Below are 17855 nucleotides of genomic sequence, written 5' to 3' on the forward strand. Positions count from 1 at the left end.
GAGATTCTAGTTTGTTGCTCTCGCCTGCTACTGTCAACTCACCTTCTACTCCCCTCAGCCACTCAGATCACCGAGACACTCCCCTCAGCCACCCAGATCACCGAGACACTCCCCTCAGTCACTCAGATCACCGAGACACTCACCTCAGCCACCCAGATCACCGAGACACTCCCCTCAGCCACTCAGATCACCGAGACACTCCCCTCAGCCACCCAGATCACCGAGACACTCCCCTCAGTCACTCAGATCACCGAGACACTCACCTCAGCCACCCAGATCACCGAGACACTCCCCTCAGTCACTCAGATCACCGAGACACTCACCTCAGCCACCCAGATCACCGAGACACTCACCTCAGCCACCCAGATCACCGAGACACTCCCCTCAGTCACTCAGATCACCGAGACACTCCCCTCAGTCACTCAGATCACCGAGACACTCACCTCAGCCACCCAGATCACCGAGACACTCCCCTCAGTCACTCAGATCACCGAGACACTCACCTCAGCCACCCAGATCACCGAGACACTCCCCTCAGTCACTCAGATCACCGAGACACTCACCTCAGCCACCCAGATCACCGAGACACTCCCCTCAGTCACTCAGATCACCGAGACACTCACCTCAGCCACCCAGATCACCGAGACACTCCCCTCAGCCACTCAGATCACCGAGACACTCACCTCAGCCACCCAGATCTTGGAGAAGTCAGGTTTGAGATAGTACTTGATGCCCTCCGCCGCCCCAGGCAGCGTCACCCCTCTGATGAGGAGAATGAAGAGTACCACGTAGGGGAAGATGGCCGTAAACCACACTACCTGCGAGGAGAAGTTTACAGTTAATGCTACGTAGTCAACATCAGTGTCTCTGGTAAATCTATAAAGTCAATGTTGACCAAACCAACACACTAGAAAGTGAAGAGACGACGACGTTTCTGTCCGTCTTGGACCATTCTGTAGTCAAGTCCCTCTCTCACAATCGACTTGAGAATGGTCCAGGACGGACCGAAACGTCGAAACGTCTCTTCACCTTCTAGTGTGTGATTTGGTCAATATATTTCAGCCACGTTATTGTGACTCCTCGTCTGTTTAAAAGTCAATATTGTTAAACATAGTAATTTTGTGTACAGCTGGGCCTCTTGGAGTATACTAAGGCCTCTTTATGTGTGTAATGATCTTTAAAACGTCACAAGCTATGGTAGTCATTCTTAAGAATAACCTCGTAGTGCTTCCATATATTTTGTGAATGAGCACTTAAGTGGTTGATGAGTCCTGTCCAAGATATGAGTCTCGCTCATGTCTTAGGATGCAAGGGACCTGATTTTCTTCCTGTAATATAGTAACTGTTTTTTTTAACAAAGGTTTACAATGAAGCAGTTAAAATTGGAAGTGATTGTTAATGTTAGGGGTGGTTGTGAGGTGATTGTGAGTGCCTGTAATGGTGATTGTGAGAATGGTTGTAACAGTTGTGCTGGTAGTTGTCATAGTGGTTGATATTGGGAGTGTGTAGGGGGAGAGGGGGGTGGTGAGTGTGTGGGTTATTGGAGGGGGGGTAGTAGGTGTGGTGGTAGGGGTAATGATGGTGGGGAGAGCGATGGTGGTAGGTGCAACGTGATGGATAGTTGTAGTGGTGGTGGTGGTGGTAGATTGAGTGATGGTTTTAGTGCGGCCACGATAGCCACAAATGGCACTCAATAAGGTCTTTTTTTTAAGGCTGAGAGGGGCTGTAAAATTAAATGGCTGCCTCATATATCAAGCTGACTTATTATCTCTCTCTCTCTGTCTCTCTCTCTTTCTCTCTCTGTCTCTGTCTCTCTCTCTCTCTTTCTCTCTTTCTCTCTCTCTTTCTCTCTCTCTCTCTCTCCTCTCTCTCTCTCTCTCTCTCTCTCTCTCTCTCTCTCTCTCTCTCTCTCTCTCTCTCTCTCTCTCCCGCAGCCACCAGGCGGGTCATCTATTACTGTGCACGGGTCAGGATGCTGTACAACTTGCAAACACAATTCGCTGATGTTAATGATGTTACGGTCATGTTAAAAGCTCTAGCGGTAACCCGGAGGAGGAGGAGGAGGTGATGCCATGGCAAGGGAGGTCCTCGCTAAGTTGTGGCACTCTCCTTCTTTTGTTTTCCTTGGCACCCACACACATACCATTGATTGACGGTTGAGAGGCGGGACCAAAGAGCCAGAGCTCAACCCCCGCAAACACAACTAGGTGAGTACATAGGTCCCTTTTGGTCTCTCAGTCGGGACCAAAGAGCCAGAGCTCAACTCCCGCAAGCACAACTAGGTGAGTACACACACACACACAGCTGAGTGGACAGCGCTCTGGGGTCGTAGTCCTAAGGGCCCTGGTTCGATTTATTGGTCGAGGCAGAAACAAATGGGAAGAGTTTCTTTCACCTGATGCCTATGTTCACCTAGCAGTAAATAGGCAGAAGGTATTGATAGCTGCAAAGGGCTGCATCCTGGAGATGTGGGTGTGTGAAAGAGAAATATATAAATTGATATGATAATGGAAAAATTAGATCGGGAGTCATTACATTAGACAACCGACGGTTAGAAAGGCGGGGTCCAAGAGCTAAGAGATCGGTCCTGCAGGCACAAATAGTAAGTACAAATATCTTTCTTCCCTCGTCCTCCCCTATAGTGGTAAAAATGATAAATTACCATAAATGTTTTGGAGTTAACGCGTTATATTATCCTGTATCCACCAAATACTGTGTAGTGTCCCCATGAAGCAGTTCTGGGGCCAGATTCACGAAGCAGTTACGCAAGCACTTACGAACCTGTACATCTTTTCTCAATCTTTGGCGGATTTGTTTCCAATTATTAAACAGTTAATGAGCTCCGAAGCACCAGGAGGCTGTTTATGACAATAACAACAGTTGATTGGCAAGTTTTCATGCTTGCAAACTGTTTAATAAATGTAACCAAAGTCGTCAAAGATTGAGGAAAGATGTACACGTTCGTAAGTGCTTGCGTAAGTACTTTCGTGAATCTTGCCCTTGGAGAGTAGCCGCCCGTTTTTTGTTAAGCGCGGACGTGTTGTTCAGTGCTGGTGAACAACCTGTTATCCAGGCATTGTTAATGGGCGAAGATGACCTCAGTCTATTATACTAACGACTCATCAACGAACTGAGAGATGAAGTCAACTTTTTACAAAAGTATATGCCCCCCGAGGGAGGATTTGTAAGTGCGTATGCCTAATGTTTACATAGAGGCCAAGCAGGAGTCCTAGCTGAAAGGCGGAACATAGAAAACGTTGAAAAATCCCACAATTAAAAAGCTATAGAGCTGCCGTGGTTGTGTGGGTGATTCCTCAGCTCTCTAAATGAGGACAATGAGGAGGTGATGAGAGAAAAGAACAATTGAGGCATTACAATTTAAGGCATCGACCAACAAAGGTAAGAATTACGGGTTATTCGTGCCCGTGCCACCTCTTCTTGGGTCGCTTAATCTTCATCACTCAGTCAGTCAAGGTAAGAATATCTGAATAATAGTTTGGGAGTCTCAGGATTGTTATAATGATAAAGAAACGCTGCACCAAGGCCAAGAAGAGCCAGGGTGTTGGGGGGGGGGGGAAGGGGTGCTTCGCGAGGTCAATATAGGGGAGATTGGTACTTTAGATTGGAGATTGGTACTTAAATTCAACGTGAATCTGGCTGGAAATGGAAATAAGCCTGTGATTGGTATACCAATCGTCGGGGATAATGAAGGAGTGAGTCGTTGTTTCAGATTTAGCTACTCAGAACGAAGTATCCGTGTAGCACGGGCTATGGTGAGCCCGTAAAGGAGTGAGTTATTGCCAGGCAAATATATATACTAGTGTACGAGTTAATTAGGGCCAGTGGAGGGTTTTACCAACGTGCCGAGTTGGCGGTGTGCGGGCCAGCGAGGATCAACTGCCGGCAAGACAATTATTGCAAATCAAATGCAATATCATTTATTGACAACTGGTAACAAATCAATGGCAATTTTGACGTGGGATGGGATTAATATTGATCTGACAGGGCTCAAAGTGGTCTACGCTGTGGACTTTCAACCGAGATACCCCCGGATACAGTCATCGGCACGACAGAACTGGTTGGGCACGTTTTCTTTTTACCTTGTGCTTCTCTTAACCTAATATTAAGACAAGTACTCGGGAGTTAGGCTATAGTTGTGGGTTATGTCCTGAGTAGTTTAAGTAGTTTAACCTCTTGGGGACCTGGATAGGCCTAAAAACAGGCTTATTAAATAGTTAACATAAATCAACAACTTCATGGAGTCTAATACCAGCTTCCCTTCCATCGAGAGATTCTCTCTCTCTCTCTCTCTCTCTCTCTCTCTCTCTCTCTCTCTCTCTCTCTCTCTCTCTCGCGTGGATTTCCTTTGTGAATATGAAACTGCTATCCTACTTATCTGGGAGCCAGGGTGTTAGGCCCCGCTACCAGAGATAACCTAAGGGGCTATCTTTCTATCAACAAAAAAAAAAACACGCGGCTGCTCGTTTGATGGGAGAGCACAAGCAAGCTGTCTGCTGTTATCTGCTTGACACGTTTTACAGGCGCTGGTACCTACACAATCTGACTTATGGGTTAACGTGAAATTAACGCACTGAGGTGTGGGTTTCCTGTTGCTTTAGCTGTGACTAACTGGTGACTACAAGCGCGGGTTCGATTCCCGCACGAGGCAGAAACAAATGGACAAAGTTTCTTTCACCCTAAGTGCCCCTGTTACCTAGCAGTAAATAGGTACCTGGGAGTTAGTCAGCTGTCACGGGCTGCTTCCTGGGGTGTGTGTGTGGTGTGGGGAAAAAAAAAAGTAGTTAGTAGTTAGTTAGTAAACAGTTGATTGACAGTTGAGAGGCGGGCAGAAAGAGCAAAGCTCAACCCCCGCAAAAACACAACTAGTAAACACACACACACACACACACACACACACACACACACACACACACACACACACACACACACACACACACACACACAGGAAGCAGCCCGTAACAGCTGTCTAACTCCCAATTACCTATTTACTGCAAGATAACAGGGGGCATCAGGGTGAAAAAAATCTGCCCATTTTTGTTTCCCCCGGCGCCGGGATCGAACCCGGACCCCTAGGATTACGAACCCTAAGCCCTGTCCACTCAGTCACAGCCCCCCCCCCATGTGTGTGCGTGCGCGCGTGTGTGTGTTTTTGTGTATCTTACGGATAATAATGATGACTCTCATCGCTAACAAAAATATAATTAAAAAACTAATTATCGCAAGTTAAAAAAAACATCAAAATTGGCGGGAAAAAATTTAAATATGTAAACAAAGCAGGAGAATGAATGGCGGCGATGCATACTAAATGTTGGCCCATTGTGGCCCGTGGGCACCCAGGCCAGGCCAGGCCAGCAGGTACCATGTATGGAGAGAGAGAGAGAGAGAGAGAGAGAGAGAGAGAGAGAGAGAGAGAGAGAGAGAGAGAGAGAGAGAGAGAGAGAGGGAGAGAGAGAGAGAGAGGGGGGGTTGCTCTCCTAGCCATCATTATGGTCATTACACGGTGGAAAGTGGCCCCTTTTGTGGCACTATTGCGACTGAGTGAGTGAGGGAGAGGCAGGGAGGGAGAGGGGGGAGAGTGAACAGCATAAATCGCAAGAATGGGGGAGAGAGAGAGGGAGGGAGGGGAAAGAGGGTGGTAGAGGGAGGTCGACGCCAACCGAATAAATCGTAAGTGGTGTAAAATGTCTTACTGCACAGTGAGAGGGGAAATAAGGAGGAGGGAAAGGTGGGAAGGAAGGAAGGAAGGAAGGAAGGAAGGAAGGAAGGAAGGAAGGAAGGAAGGAAGGAAGGAAGGAAGGAAGGAAGGAAGGAAGATAAGGATGGAGGGAAGTGGCCTCCAGTGTGTAGGGAAATATACGGAAGATGAGGCTAGGGGGCAGGAGATGGAAGAGATGGGAGAGGAAATAGAAACGAAAAGAAAGGGAGAAACGGAACACGCTAAAGAACATTAAGGAAAGGAAAAGACAGCTAAAAGAAGAGAATAATGAAGAGGAAGAGGAGAATGACAGATAAGGACAGGTTATGCGACCACAGGAGGCGGACAAGAGAGAGAAAGAAAAATGGTGGTAGAAATATTATTATTATTAACATCTTTATTGACAAAATAAATTACAATTTTGAAGTAGCCACAAACTAGCGAGCTTCAAGAGCGGAAGCTTCGAGGTGTTGTAGAGATTTACAATGTGTTCATTGTATTGTTCATTATGTAATGTAATGTTCATTGTAATGTTCATTGCATCACGTTAGTGTGATTTGTGTGTGTAGTGTTTAAGTTCAAGTTCAAGTTTGTTTATTGAGACAAGAAAGAAATACATCTCAAAGGGATATAGAGTAGCTTAGGCCTATTTCTACCCCCTTCCCCCTTGCAATGTGTGTGTGTGTTGCATACGGGAGACGGGGCGTGACTGTCTTTCTGTCCCTTCACGACTGTCCTGTCCCTTTCCTCCCCCAGTCCTGCCTGTCCTAGTTCCTCCCCTCTCCCAAAATCTCACCTATCCTCTGCCCCTCTCATCCACTTTAATGTCTTTTCTTTGTCTCATGTTTACTCTTTCTTTTCTCTAATCTTTACCTCTTTCCTGTTGTTTCCGTTTATGCATTTCTCTTTGCATCCCTTTTCTTAATTTTTCTGGTTTATCTTAAATTCCTTTTTTCTTCTCCCTTTTCTCACAAATATCTGCATGTCCCTATTTCTATCTTGTGTCAACTTTCTCATCTATTCCATCCTGTCTCAGGCTTTAAGCTCACCTTAAATTTCTTTTCCTGTGTTTTTCTCTCCCATTCTCTTCCCTTCACATTTTCACTCATTTCTACTTCATTTTCATTCTTGATTTCCCCTTCTGTCATTATTCTTATCCTCTTCATCGTTTCTCTTCTTTCATCAGATGTGTTTGTTTCCCCCTTCCGTTCCTGTCCGTTCCTCTTTGTCTTCTCTTCCGTTCCGGCCGTCGTCACCCTTATAAGACACATTGATTTACAGTGCCAACTACCCCGTCCCTTACCGTCCCGTCCCCTCCCTCCCCTTTCCCTTACCTGACTCCATCGTCCCCTTACCTCACTTCCCCTTTCCCTCACCTTTCTCCCTCCTCCCCCCCATCCTGTCACCTGGTTCACCTAAACGATTTCCCCCTCCCATATCTCCCTACTACCTCCCCCACCCACTTCCCTCCCCTTTCTTCCCTCTCTCCTCCCCTCTCCCCTCACTTTCTACCCCATTCCATCTCAATTTTCGCCTTCTCCCTTACCTCCCTTCCGTCCCTCCATCCCTTCATCTCTCTACTCCAGCCCTTCACTTCCGTCCTCCTTTTACCTCCCCTCCCCTCGTCCTTTCCCCTCCTCCCCTCACATCCCACCCCCTCCCCTTCCTACCCTTTCCCTTCGTCATGCCCTCATCACTACTTAAATCTCAACCCTTGTTAATTAATAAAAAAATGCCGTGTGCCTCTTTTTGCGTTAATTACATGCAGGGTTCCGACATGCCTTCCTTGAGGCCCGGGTTCGAATCCCTGGAAGGTGACAACTGTTCTCATATAGTCAGTGTCTAGGGCGGCTGAGCTGTAGCTCCTTGGTCCCCGCCTCTTATCTGTCTGTACTTGCTGCGTTTTCGAAGTGTTTTCATCTTATAGCCGGTCGGCCGAGCGGACAGCACGCTGGACTTGTGATCCTGTGGTCCTGGGTTCGATCCCAGGCGCCGGCGAGAAACAATGGGCATCAACTTACACTTGCTGGTGTTGAACTCTAGTGTGCGTGTATTTAGTATTTGTGTCTGCAGAATCGAACTATTAATTAACACTTGGACCCCGCCTTTCTAACCAAGCTATTTTTCCTCTATTATATCTACTACATATAGTTCTCTCTAACACACACACACACACACACACACACACACACACACACACACACACACACACACACACAAATACATCCCCAGGAAGCAGCCCGTAGCAGCTGTCTAACTCACAGGTACCTATTTACTGTTATGTGAACAGATGCATCAGGGTGAAAGAAACTCTGGTCATTTGTTTCTGCCTCCACCGAGGAGTATGCTGCCTAGTGTATATGTATGTGTGTGTGTGTGTGTGTGTGTGTGTGTGTGTGTGTGTGTGTGTGTGTGTGTGTGTGTGTGTGTGTGTGTGTGTGTGTACTATACATGACAGTAGCCCGCTGACCTTGAATGACTCATTAGGGGAAACTGCTTCATTAACCACAATTTTACTCCCAATCAAGTGGCAGGAAATTAACTTCTGGAGCGGCGTTGACCGGTTTCTCATTAACCCCCTCCCCCCCCCTTTCCCCCTCCCCTCAATAACCTCGGATATTGTCATGGGGGAGATGTCAAAGGTCACATTAACCAGGTCAATGCTCACACACTGCTCAAGAGGTCAATGCTCACACACACTGCTCAAGAGGTCAAAGCTCACACACACTGCTCAAGAGGCCAATGCTCACACCACACTTCTCAATAGGTCACTGCTTATATCGCTGGCCAGGTCAATGTCTTCACTGTTCAGCAGGTCAATGACCTCGCTACTCGGCGGGTCAGTGACCTAACTGCTTCTCAGGCGTCGCCTGCAGGGAGTGAGGAAGATACAGGGAGACACGGAGACTCAGGTAGGGAGATACGAAGCCAGGTAGGGAGATAGGGAGCCGGGTAGGTAGCCAGCCAACCAGCCAGGGAGTCACTGGAGAAGACTGAACCCCAGCAGGAGCTGATCCAAGACTTGGACGTGCTGTTCCGGTGTCAATACCAGATGTGAGGTCCCTCCAGGCGACCTTCATCTCGCCTCCTTCTCTACTCTTCATCTCCCTCTATCTTATTCCCTCCCTCTCTACTCTTCATCTCCCTCTATCTTATTCCCTCCCTCTCTACTCTTCATCTCCCTCTATCTTATTCCCTCCCTCTCTACTCTTCATCTCCCTCTATCTTATTCCCTCCCTCTCTACTCTTCATCTCCCTCTATCTTATTCCCTCCCTCTCTACTCTGCATCTCCCTCTATTTTATTATGTTTCTCCTCATTCAGCCTCATCCCGTCCCGTTCTCGTTTAATACGGGTAAATAATACTCAGTGTATGACTTTGGGAAAGGTGGCCACTAGGCCTACTGCCTCAGTGTTGTATATTTTGTAGGCCTCGAAACATTGGGTGTATACACCGTATATACAGTGAAGGCAGCGGCCTATAACAACAGTCTGATTGTCCCGCTACTCTTACCAATATATAGACAATGACAGAAGAAGGTATTCGTGCCTTAAATGTGTATTACGTATACATCAGTATTGCTGCCACGAATTAACGGTATGTATACAACTGTATCAGTGTTACATGTGCCCTCCCCTGTATTCCTAGATATACACTGTATGAATATGTGATGATAATATCAATGTATATGTTAGTATGAATGTAATACACCCACGTGTGTATGACAGCCGTATTATTGGCTGTCTTGACCTAGTGGTTTAAGAGGTAAGCAACCTAGTCTTCTAAACTCGTAGTTCTCATACCAAATATATTGGTCAAACGTACCAAACATGTACTGTTGGGACCCCCAAAATGTTTACCTCTAGTATAATTATTGCTTGAAAAAATTAGCTTAAAACCAAACTTAATATTCCTAGGCTCTAGTATAGTACATATATGTACTTATATTAGGGATATGATAGCGTGTATTGTGGGATAGCATATATATGTGGTATTATTTATACCAGAAACTGGGGCAGTTGTGGGTATCTTGAGGTGGGTGGGGAGGGGTTATGGGGGTATCTTTAGGTGTGGGGGGAGGGGTTATGGGGGTATCTTTAGGTGTGTGTGGGGGGGGAGGGGTTATGGGGGTATCTTTAGGTGTGTGTGGGGGGTTATGGGGGTATCTTTAGGTGTGTGGGGGGGGGGTTATGGGGGTATCTTGAGGTATGGGGGGGATTATGGGGGGGTATCTTGAGGTATGGGGGGGGTATGGGGGTATATCTGACCTTGCCGGAGGTGGAGATGCCCTTCCAGAGGGAGAAGTAACAGATGAGGTAGACGGCCAGGAGGCACAGTGCAGGTCCCACTTGATGATTCCCAAGTTGGAGATGCCGGAGCTCTCCTGGAGCTGAAGCACCTCGCGCCTGTCACAGGTGAGACAGGTGAGACAGGTCAATACAATACAGGTGAGGCAGGTCAATACAATACAGGTGAGAGCTCAATACGATACCTCACCCACCTTGCCAAACCCATTGGTCATCAAAATACAATATATGCTACACCAAAACCCGCCCCCCCCCCCTCCCACCCACGATCAACACTACCCACGATCAACACTACCCACGATCAACACTACCCACGTTCAACACTACCCACGATCAACACTATCCACGATCAACACTACCCACGATCAACACTACCCACGATCAACACTATCCACGATCAACACTACCCACGATCAACACTATCCACGATCAACACTATCCACGATCAACACTACCCACGATCAACACCACCCGCTCAACACCACCAACGCAACACCAGCATTATGCAGTAAGTGGTATGGCATGTCGGGAGCCGAGCAACACCTACCGGTGAATACAAGGTCTGGAAGAATGAAGAGTTCCTTGTGGGCGGTAATGGATCAGGGGGCGGCCACCACCACCACCCCTTATTAATAGTATGTCCGGGGGTTCGACGGCCCTCCCCCGGGCAGCGATGGTGGGGGGGGAAGGCAGGGAAGGTTAGGTTGTGTGTTGGAGGCTGTGTGGGGGATGGGGGAGAAGGGTTGGGAGGTGTGCTGTGGAAGAGGAGGACGGTGTTGGTGATTGAGCACCGGTGTGTTGGTGAGTTGGAGGCAGCGTAAGGTAGTGTTGGAGGCTGCGTAAGGTAGTGTTGGAGGCAGCGTAAGGTAGTGTTGGAGGCTGCGTAAGGCGTATTGAGTCACTTGGGAGAAGGGAGCAAGATGGCGTAGTGTGGCGAACATACCATTAGAGGGGAATATGTCACCCTGTGCCGGAAAGGTCCTGGTGAGGGGAAAGTAAGATTGTGTCCCCCAACCCACCCCGTCCCGTCCCGTCCCGTCCCGTCCCGTCCCGTCCCGCCCCGTCCCACCCCGATCTCACAATATACACCTTTGGTCTTCACCTATCCTCGGAAAAGTCAGAAGTGTGTTTATATTTGTGTAATCAGAATCTCATGGTGACACTGATTGGTCATTGTTTTTGCCTGGCCCGGGAATCGAACCCGGGCTAGAGAATTACGAGTCCTGTGCGCCATACCCTGATGGTATGGTAAGTGTTGGCTGGTGATGCTGAATTGGGATTTAATGAGTGATAATGAATTATGTCAGGTATTAACACTTGATTATAACCTAGAATAGCTTAGCCTAGCCTAACTTAATCTATTCAATCCTAGTTTGATCTAGCCTACCTTGAAATGATTTCGGGGCTTAGCGTCCCCGCGGCCCGGTCGTCGACCAGGCCTTCTATTACAATCCTCACCTCATCTAACCTCACTTATTCTAACCTAGCCTAGATTTCCCCTCTCCTAGCCTGGCCTCGCCTAGCCTAGTCTTGCCTAAGATAACGCAATCAAGCCTAATCTAGCCTAGTGTTGTCTTAACCAACCTAATCTAGCCTAATCTAACATCATAACCTAATCTAACATCATAACCTAATCTAACCTAACATAACTAACACAGACTAACCTAACCTAACACAGACTAACCTAACCTAACCTAACCTAACACAGACTAACCTAACGTAACCTAACCTAACCTAACCTAACACAGACTAACCTAACGTAACCTAACCTAACCTAACCTAACACAGACCAACCTAACCTAACCTAACACAGACTAACCTAACCTAACCTAACCTAACCTAACACAGACTAACCTAACCTAACCTAACCTAACCTAACCTAACCAAATCAAACCAAACTTCCTTGTCAGTTTACCTTCATCCTTAACTTCCTGCCTTGTTAGTTCCTTTCCCTCCATACTTCCCTTCCCTTTACCTACCTCCCTCCCCCCCCCCTTACCTCCCTACTCTCCCCGAGCGGCTCCTCTCCACCGGAAAGGTAACATAGGAAACTCCTTACGTCTCACTTCCGCCTCATATGGGGTGGTAGAGTTGGGGGGAGGATGGTTAGTAGAAGTGTAGTGGAGCAGAGGGGAGAGGGGAGCTGGGGAGAGGGGAGGGAAGGGAGATAGTGAGATAAACAGCGAGGGCGGTGATGAGATAGTGAGAGTGGTGAAAGCCACAGGGGGGAAGGTGAAGTTTTGTTAGCGAGGAAATTCTACCAAACGACTGTGTGAGACAATGAGAGTATGGTGAGTTGAGGAAGAGGGATGAACTGGGGAGAGTGTAGTGTAGTGAGAGTAAGATACAACATATAGACTTCTTCACACACGCGCGAGAAGGCAAGGCAGAGAAGAGAAGGCTGTGTAGAATGCGTATTTCTGGACAGTAAAAAAGTCTTTGATACAGTACCACACAGGAGGATACTATAGAACCTCGAGAGGCAGGCGGGAGAAGGCGGAAGCACGCTGACATGGATAAGGAATCACCTCGGAGGCAGGCGGGAGAAGGCGGAAGCACGCTGACATGGATAAGGAATCACCTCGGAGGCAGGCGGGAGAAGGCGGAAGCACGCTGACATGGATAAGGAATCACCTCGGAGGCAGGCGGGAGAAGGCGGAAGCACGCTGACATGGATAAGGAATCACCTCGGAGGCAGGCGTCTAAGAGTGAGAATGAAGCGTGAGAAGTCGGACTGCTATAGAGTAACAAGCGGGGTACCACAAGGATCAGTGCTGGGACCCGTACTATTCCTCATTTACGTAAATAACTTGACTGAGTTGAATCTTATATGTAGATGTTTGTAGACGATGCGAAACTAATGAGGGTTGAGACAGATGAGGATTGTAATATTCCCCAAGACGACTTGAAAAAGATGCAGAACTAGTTCGGTAAATGTCTGCTGGAGTTCAACACCAGCAAGTGTAACGTGATGGAAATAGGCTCAGGAGCCAGGAGACCGAAAGGTCAATACACAACGAAGGAAAACTACATTACTATAATAAGAGAAAAAGACCTGGGAGTGCACCAAACCTAACTCCAGAGGCTCGTATAAATAGAATAATGTAAGCCGCATACTCTACACTGGCAAAAGTCAGAACATCCTTCAGGAACTTAAAGAAGGAGACTTTTAGATCACTGTCTACCACCTATGTGAGGCCAGTTTTAGAGTATGCCGCACCATCGTGAAGCCCCCATCTAAACAAAAACACATCAGGAAGCTCGAAAGGGTGCAGAAGTGCAAACTCTGGGACGAGACTTATCCCAGAGTTGGAAGCAATGAGGTATGAAGAAAGACTGAAGGAACTAAACCTGACGACGCTAGAAAGGAGGAGAAAGAGGGGGGGATATTATACAGACGTATAAAATACATAAGGGGATTGATAAGGTGGAAAAAGAGGAAATATTTACAATGAATACCGATAGAACAAAGAGGCAGGGATGGAAACTTGAGACTCAGATGTGTCATAGAGATGTTAGAAAGTCTTCCTTTAGCGTAAGGGTATAGTGAGTAAATGGAATGACCTAAAGAGCAGGTTGTAGAAGCAACCTCTATCCACAACTTTAAAAACAGATATGGTAGGGGAAATAGGTCAGGAGTCATTGTATTAGACAACCAGCGGCTAGAAAACTGTGTTCCAAGAGCTGAGCTCGATCCTGCAAGCACAAATAGATGAGCACACACACACACACACACACAGCTAAATGGTCCCCCCAGGATATATAAGTTATCTTGGATGCTGGTATATATATATATATATATATATATATATATATATATATATATATATATATATATATATATACTACTATGTGGTAAAATAGTTTGGTGATAAAGTAGCTACAAGATTGGTGTTGTATCACTCCAGTATTACACAAGTGTCCTGTGAAGGATAGTGAGAGTCCGAGAGTCCTGTGAAGGATAGTGAGAGTCCTGTGAAGTATAGTAAGAGTCCTGTGAAGGCTAGTGAGAGAGAGCTATAGAGGACGGTGAGTCCAACAGAGTACAAGAGACTCACGTCCAGTACTCCTCGGCCGGGGTAGTGGTCTTGTTGAGAAGGGGGAGGAAGCCCCCTGGTGCCCCGGGTCCCAAGGTCTCCACCGTCAGGTTGTCTAAGGTGGCCAGGCTGCCGGAGTCCTCCAAGGTGGTGCTGTTGGCGTAGCTCCAGACGGGCGCCTTGCTGCCGATCTGACCTCACCTCTCGTTAGTAATCTTACTATTATTACATAATACATAATAATAACTATGATATATATATATATATATATATTTGTATTATAATTGTGAGGTCACGAGTAATTTTCTTTCAATGTGGAATAAATTTTATAAAGTTTTACATGGTAAAGTTTACTGGAGGAAAAAACGCGAAAAGTTTCTGAATATATATTGGATAATTGTAGGTGTAACGGTCTAGTGTGTGTGTGTGTGTGTGTGTGTGTGTGTGTGTGTGTGTGTGTGTGTGTGTGTGTGTGTGTGTGTGTGTGTGTGTGTGTGTGTGGTGCTCGCCTAATTGTGCTTGCGGGAGTTGAGCTCTGGCTCTTTGGTCCCGCCTCTCAACCGTCAATCAACAGGTGTACAGGTTCCACACACACACACACACACACACACACATACACAAGATGTGTGTGTGTGTGTGTGTGTGTGTGTGTGTGTGTGTGTGTGTGTGTGAGTGAGTGAGTGAGTGAGTGAGTGAGTGAGTGAGTGAGTGAGTGAGTGAGTGAGTGAGTGTTAGCACCTATCATTTTTATTTTGGAGATTACATTTGAGATTGTGTACTGAGGTACCTTTCAACCTCATCTTCACATAGGTCATGTCAGCGTGTGCCCTCCGCCTCACCTCTCTGCAGTTGGGGGTGTTCCACTCGTTATTACAGTTGGTCCAGGGCAGGTCCGTGGTGAAGGAGGCGAAGAAGAAGCGCAGGCTCCAGGCCAGGATGACGTTGTAGAAGAAGTCGACGTAGAAGGCGATACACACCACCTGGAACCCCACACCTGGAATACACCATACACACCATCCAGGGTGTTAGTTCCGGGATATACACACACACACACACACACACACACACACACACACACACACACACACACACACACACACACACACACACACACACACAAGGTGGAGGAGGCCAAGACCGTCAGTAGTTTCAAAGCGTTATATGACAAAGAGTGCTGGGAAGACGGGACACCATGAGCGTAGCTCTCATCCTGTAACTACACTTAGGTAATTACACTTAGGTAATTACACCTGCAACTGTTGCTGCCCTGGGGCCAGATTCACGAAGCAGTTACGCAAGCACTTAGGAACGTGTACATCTTTCCTCAGTCTTCGACACCTTTGGTTACATTTATTAAGCAGTTTACAAACCATGAAAACTTGCCAAATCAACTGTTGTTATTGTTATAAACAGCCTCCTGGTGCTTCGGAGCTCATTTAACTGTTTAATAATTGTAAACAAAGCCGCCAAGGATTGAGAAAAGATATGTTCGTAAGTACTTGCTTAACTGCTTCGTGAATCTAGTCTCAGGTTACTGGGTTACGAAGGTTACTGCCTTCGTACATAACCATTGACGGGTAATCCCTCATCTGGAAAACATATAATAAGGTGATTAGTTCTCAACAAGTGCCTCCACTTCAACTACCACTGCAGCTGTTTCCCCTCTCGTTGGACAGCTGTTTCCCCTCTCGTTGGACACCTGTTTCCCCTATTGTTGGACAGCTGTTTCCCTCTCGTTGGACACCTGTTTCCCTCTCGTTGGACACCTGTTTCCCCTCTCGTTGGACAGCTGTTTTCCCTCTCGTTGAACAGCTGTTTCCCTCTCGTTGGACAGCTGTTTCCCCTCTCGTTGGACAGCTGTTTCCCCTCTCGTTGGACAGCTGTTTCCCCTCTCGTTGGACACCTGTTTCCCCTCTCGTTGGACACCTGTTTCCCCTCTCGGGGGTACGGTATTGGTGATAAGCTTTATCTTGACCCATCGTCAGTGCCGGTTGTTAGGGTCCAAGTTGACTAGCCACTTGAGGCCGGAGTATATACGAGCATACGCTTCCGGTAGCTAGATATACAAGTATACTCTTTATGCCGGTAGTTATACGAGTATATCCACGAAAGATGTGGTGCTGAGAACTGATTCCTGGGGAACTTGGGGCCAGATTCACGAAGCAGTTACGCAAGCACTTACGAACCTGTACATCTTTTCTCAATCTTTGGCGGCTTTGTTTACAATTATTAAACAGTGAATGAGCTCCGAAATACCAGGAGGCTGTTTATAACAATAACAACAGTTGATTGGCAAGTTTTCATGCTTGTAAATTGTTTAATAAATGTAAACAAAGCCGTCAAAGGTTAAGGAAAGATGTACACGTTCGTAAGTGCTTGCGTAAGTGCTTTCACGAATCTAGCCCCCTGGCTTCTTTGCGCCCCGCCATGCTGACACCTGTTAATGTAGCTCTCTACCAACTGTCTGTCAAGGTTGTCCTTTATCTATTGAAACCTTGTTGATATAATTTGTGGGAAGTGTTGCATCAGGCGGTGGGCCCGCTCCCTCTCACACTGCCACACTACCACACTGCCACACTGCCACACTGCCACACTGCCACACTACCACACTGCCACACTGCCACACTACCACACTGCCACACTACCACACACTTCTAAGAGACAAGCGCCTGAACATGCCTGCTGATGCTTGCCCAAACGCCTTATTCATTTTCTCAGCGTGTCCCTCGCCGTTTTATGGGATATCCCACTCGGCAAGACCTGTCTGTAGGGGGCCAAGAGTTCCCAAGACTGCAGCTAGATTAGTCCAGACTTGTGAGTGTCTGTATACGGGCTCACCATAGCCCGTGCTACTTGGAACTTCTTGTTCTGAGTAGCTGAATGTAAAAACAACAACAACGAGTGTCTGTAGTTACCTAGTTGTGTGGTTGACGGGGAAGGTGGGGCAGGAGGCCGTATTTTTTTTTTTGGTGGGGGGGGGTGTCAGATGGGGGGGTGAGGTAGTGTTGGGAGGGGGGGTTATGGTGGGGACTTGGTACGTGAGTAAAGAAGAGCCACGCGTGCACTCGCCTGCAACGCTGCCTTATAATAAGGATCCTGATCTGGTGGGGAGAGGGATGGTGCAGGGAGGGGGAGAGCTGGGAGGGGGGAGGTGGGTCTCTCTCTGTCTCTCTCTCTCTGTCTCTCTCTCTCTCTCTCTCTCTCTCTCTCTCTCTCTCTCTCTCTCTCTCTCTCTCTCTCTCTCTCTCTCTCTCTCTCTCTCTCTCTCTCTCTCTCTCTCTCTCTCTCTCAATCACAGCCTCTCGCTCTGTCCATCCCGGTAAGAGTGCCTTTCCCTTATGTTATTTTTCCATTTCCCAGTGGAAGGTCGAGCCGGAGAAGTGATAACGATTACCCTTCTTCACCTCACTTGAATACCTCGCATGGTTATCAGCGGCCTGCACGCACACGCACACACGCGCACACACGCACACACACACATACACACACATACACACACACACACACACACACACACACACACACACACACACACACACACACACACACACGCACGCACACATATCAGCTGAGTTTGTCTCTTAATAGTTTCCAGCTTCTCATTAATAAACCTGGTCCCTGTGAGTCGGATTATCCCCCCCCCGACCCCCCCCCCTCTCTCATTCTCTCACTCTTTCATTCTCTCTCTCTCTCTCGTCTGCCTTGGACCGATGTTCGCTTCCCTCTGAGCTCCTGCCTTAATATTTGATATGAAGTGTCACCATTTCCAACCCAGTCAACACACACACACACACA

The 17855-nt window shown here is 47.4% G+C and overlaps 1 protein-coding gene across 1 annotated transcript in view; it reads right to left on the reverse strand.

Moving 5' to 3' along the window:
• The window catches only part of LOC138362711 (sodium-dependent dopamine transporter-like), a gene marked incomplete at its 5' end in the record, with an annotated part of 34401 nt that extends 19347 nt beyond the window's left edge, over positions 1-15054 (reverse strand). Inside the window, 5 exon segments of the mRNA XM_069321218.1 lie at positions 684-818; positions 9985-10058; positions 10061-10122; positions 14082-14251; positions 14900-15054. Of these exon segments, the coding sequence (XP_069177319.1) occupies positions 684-818; positions 9985-10058; positions 10061-10122; positions 14082-14251; positions 14900-15054 (596 nt within the window).
• Positions 15055-17855: the final 2801 nt, after the last annotated feature.

Source organism: Procambarus clarkii, chromosome 9, assembly GCF_040958095.1.
Source record: "Procambarus clarkii isolate CNS0578487 chromosome 9, FALCON_Pclarkii_2.0, whole genome shotgun sequence".
In the NCBI taxonomy this organism is placed as follows: domain Eukaryota; kingdom Metazoa; phylum Arthropoda; class Malacostraca; order Decapoda; family Cambaridae; genus Procambarus; species Procambarus clarkii.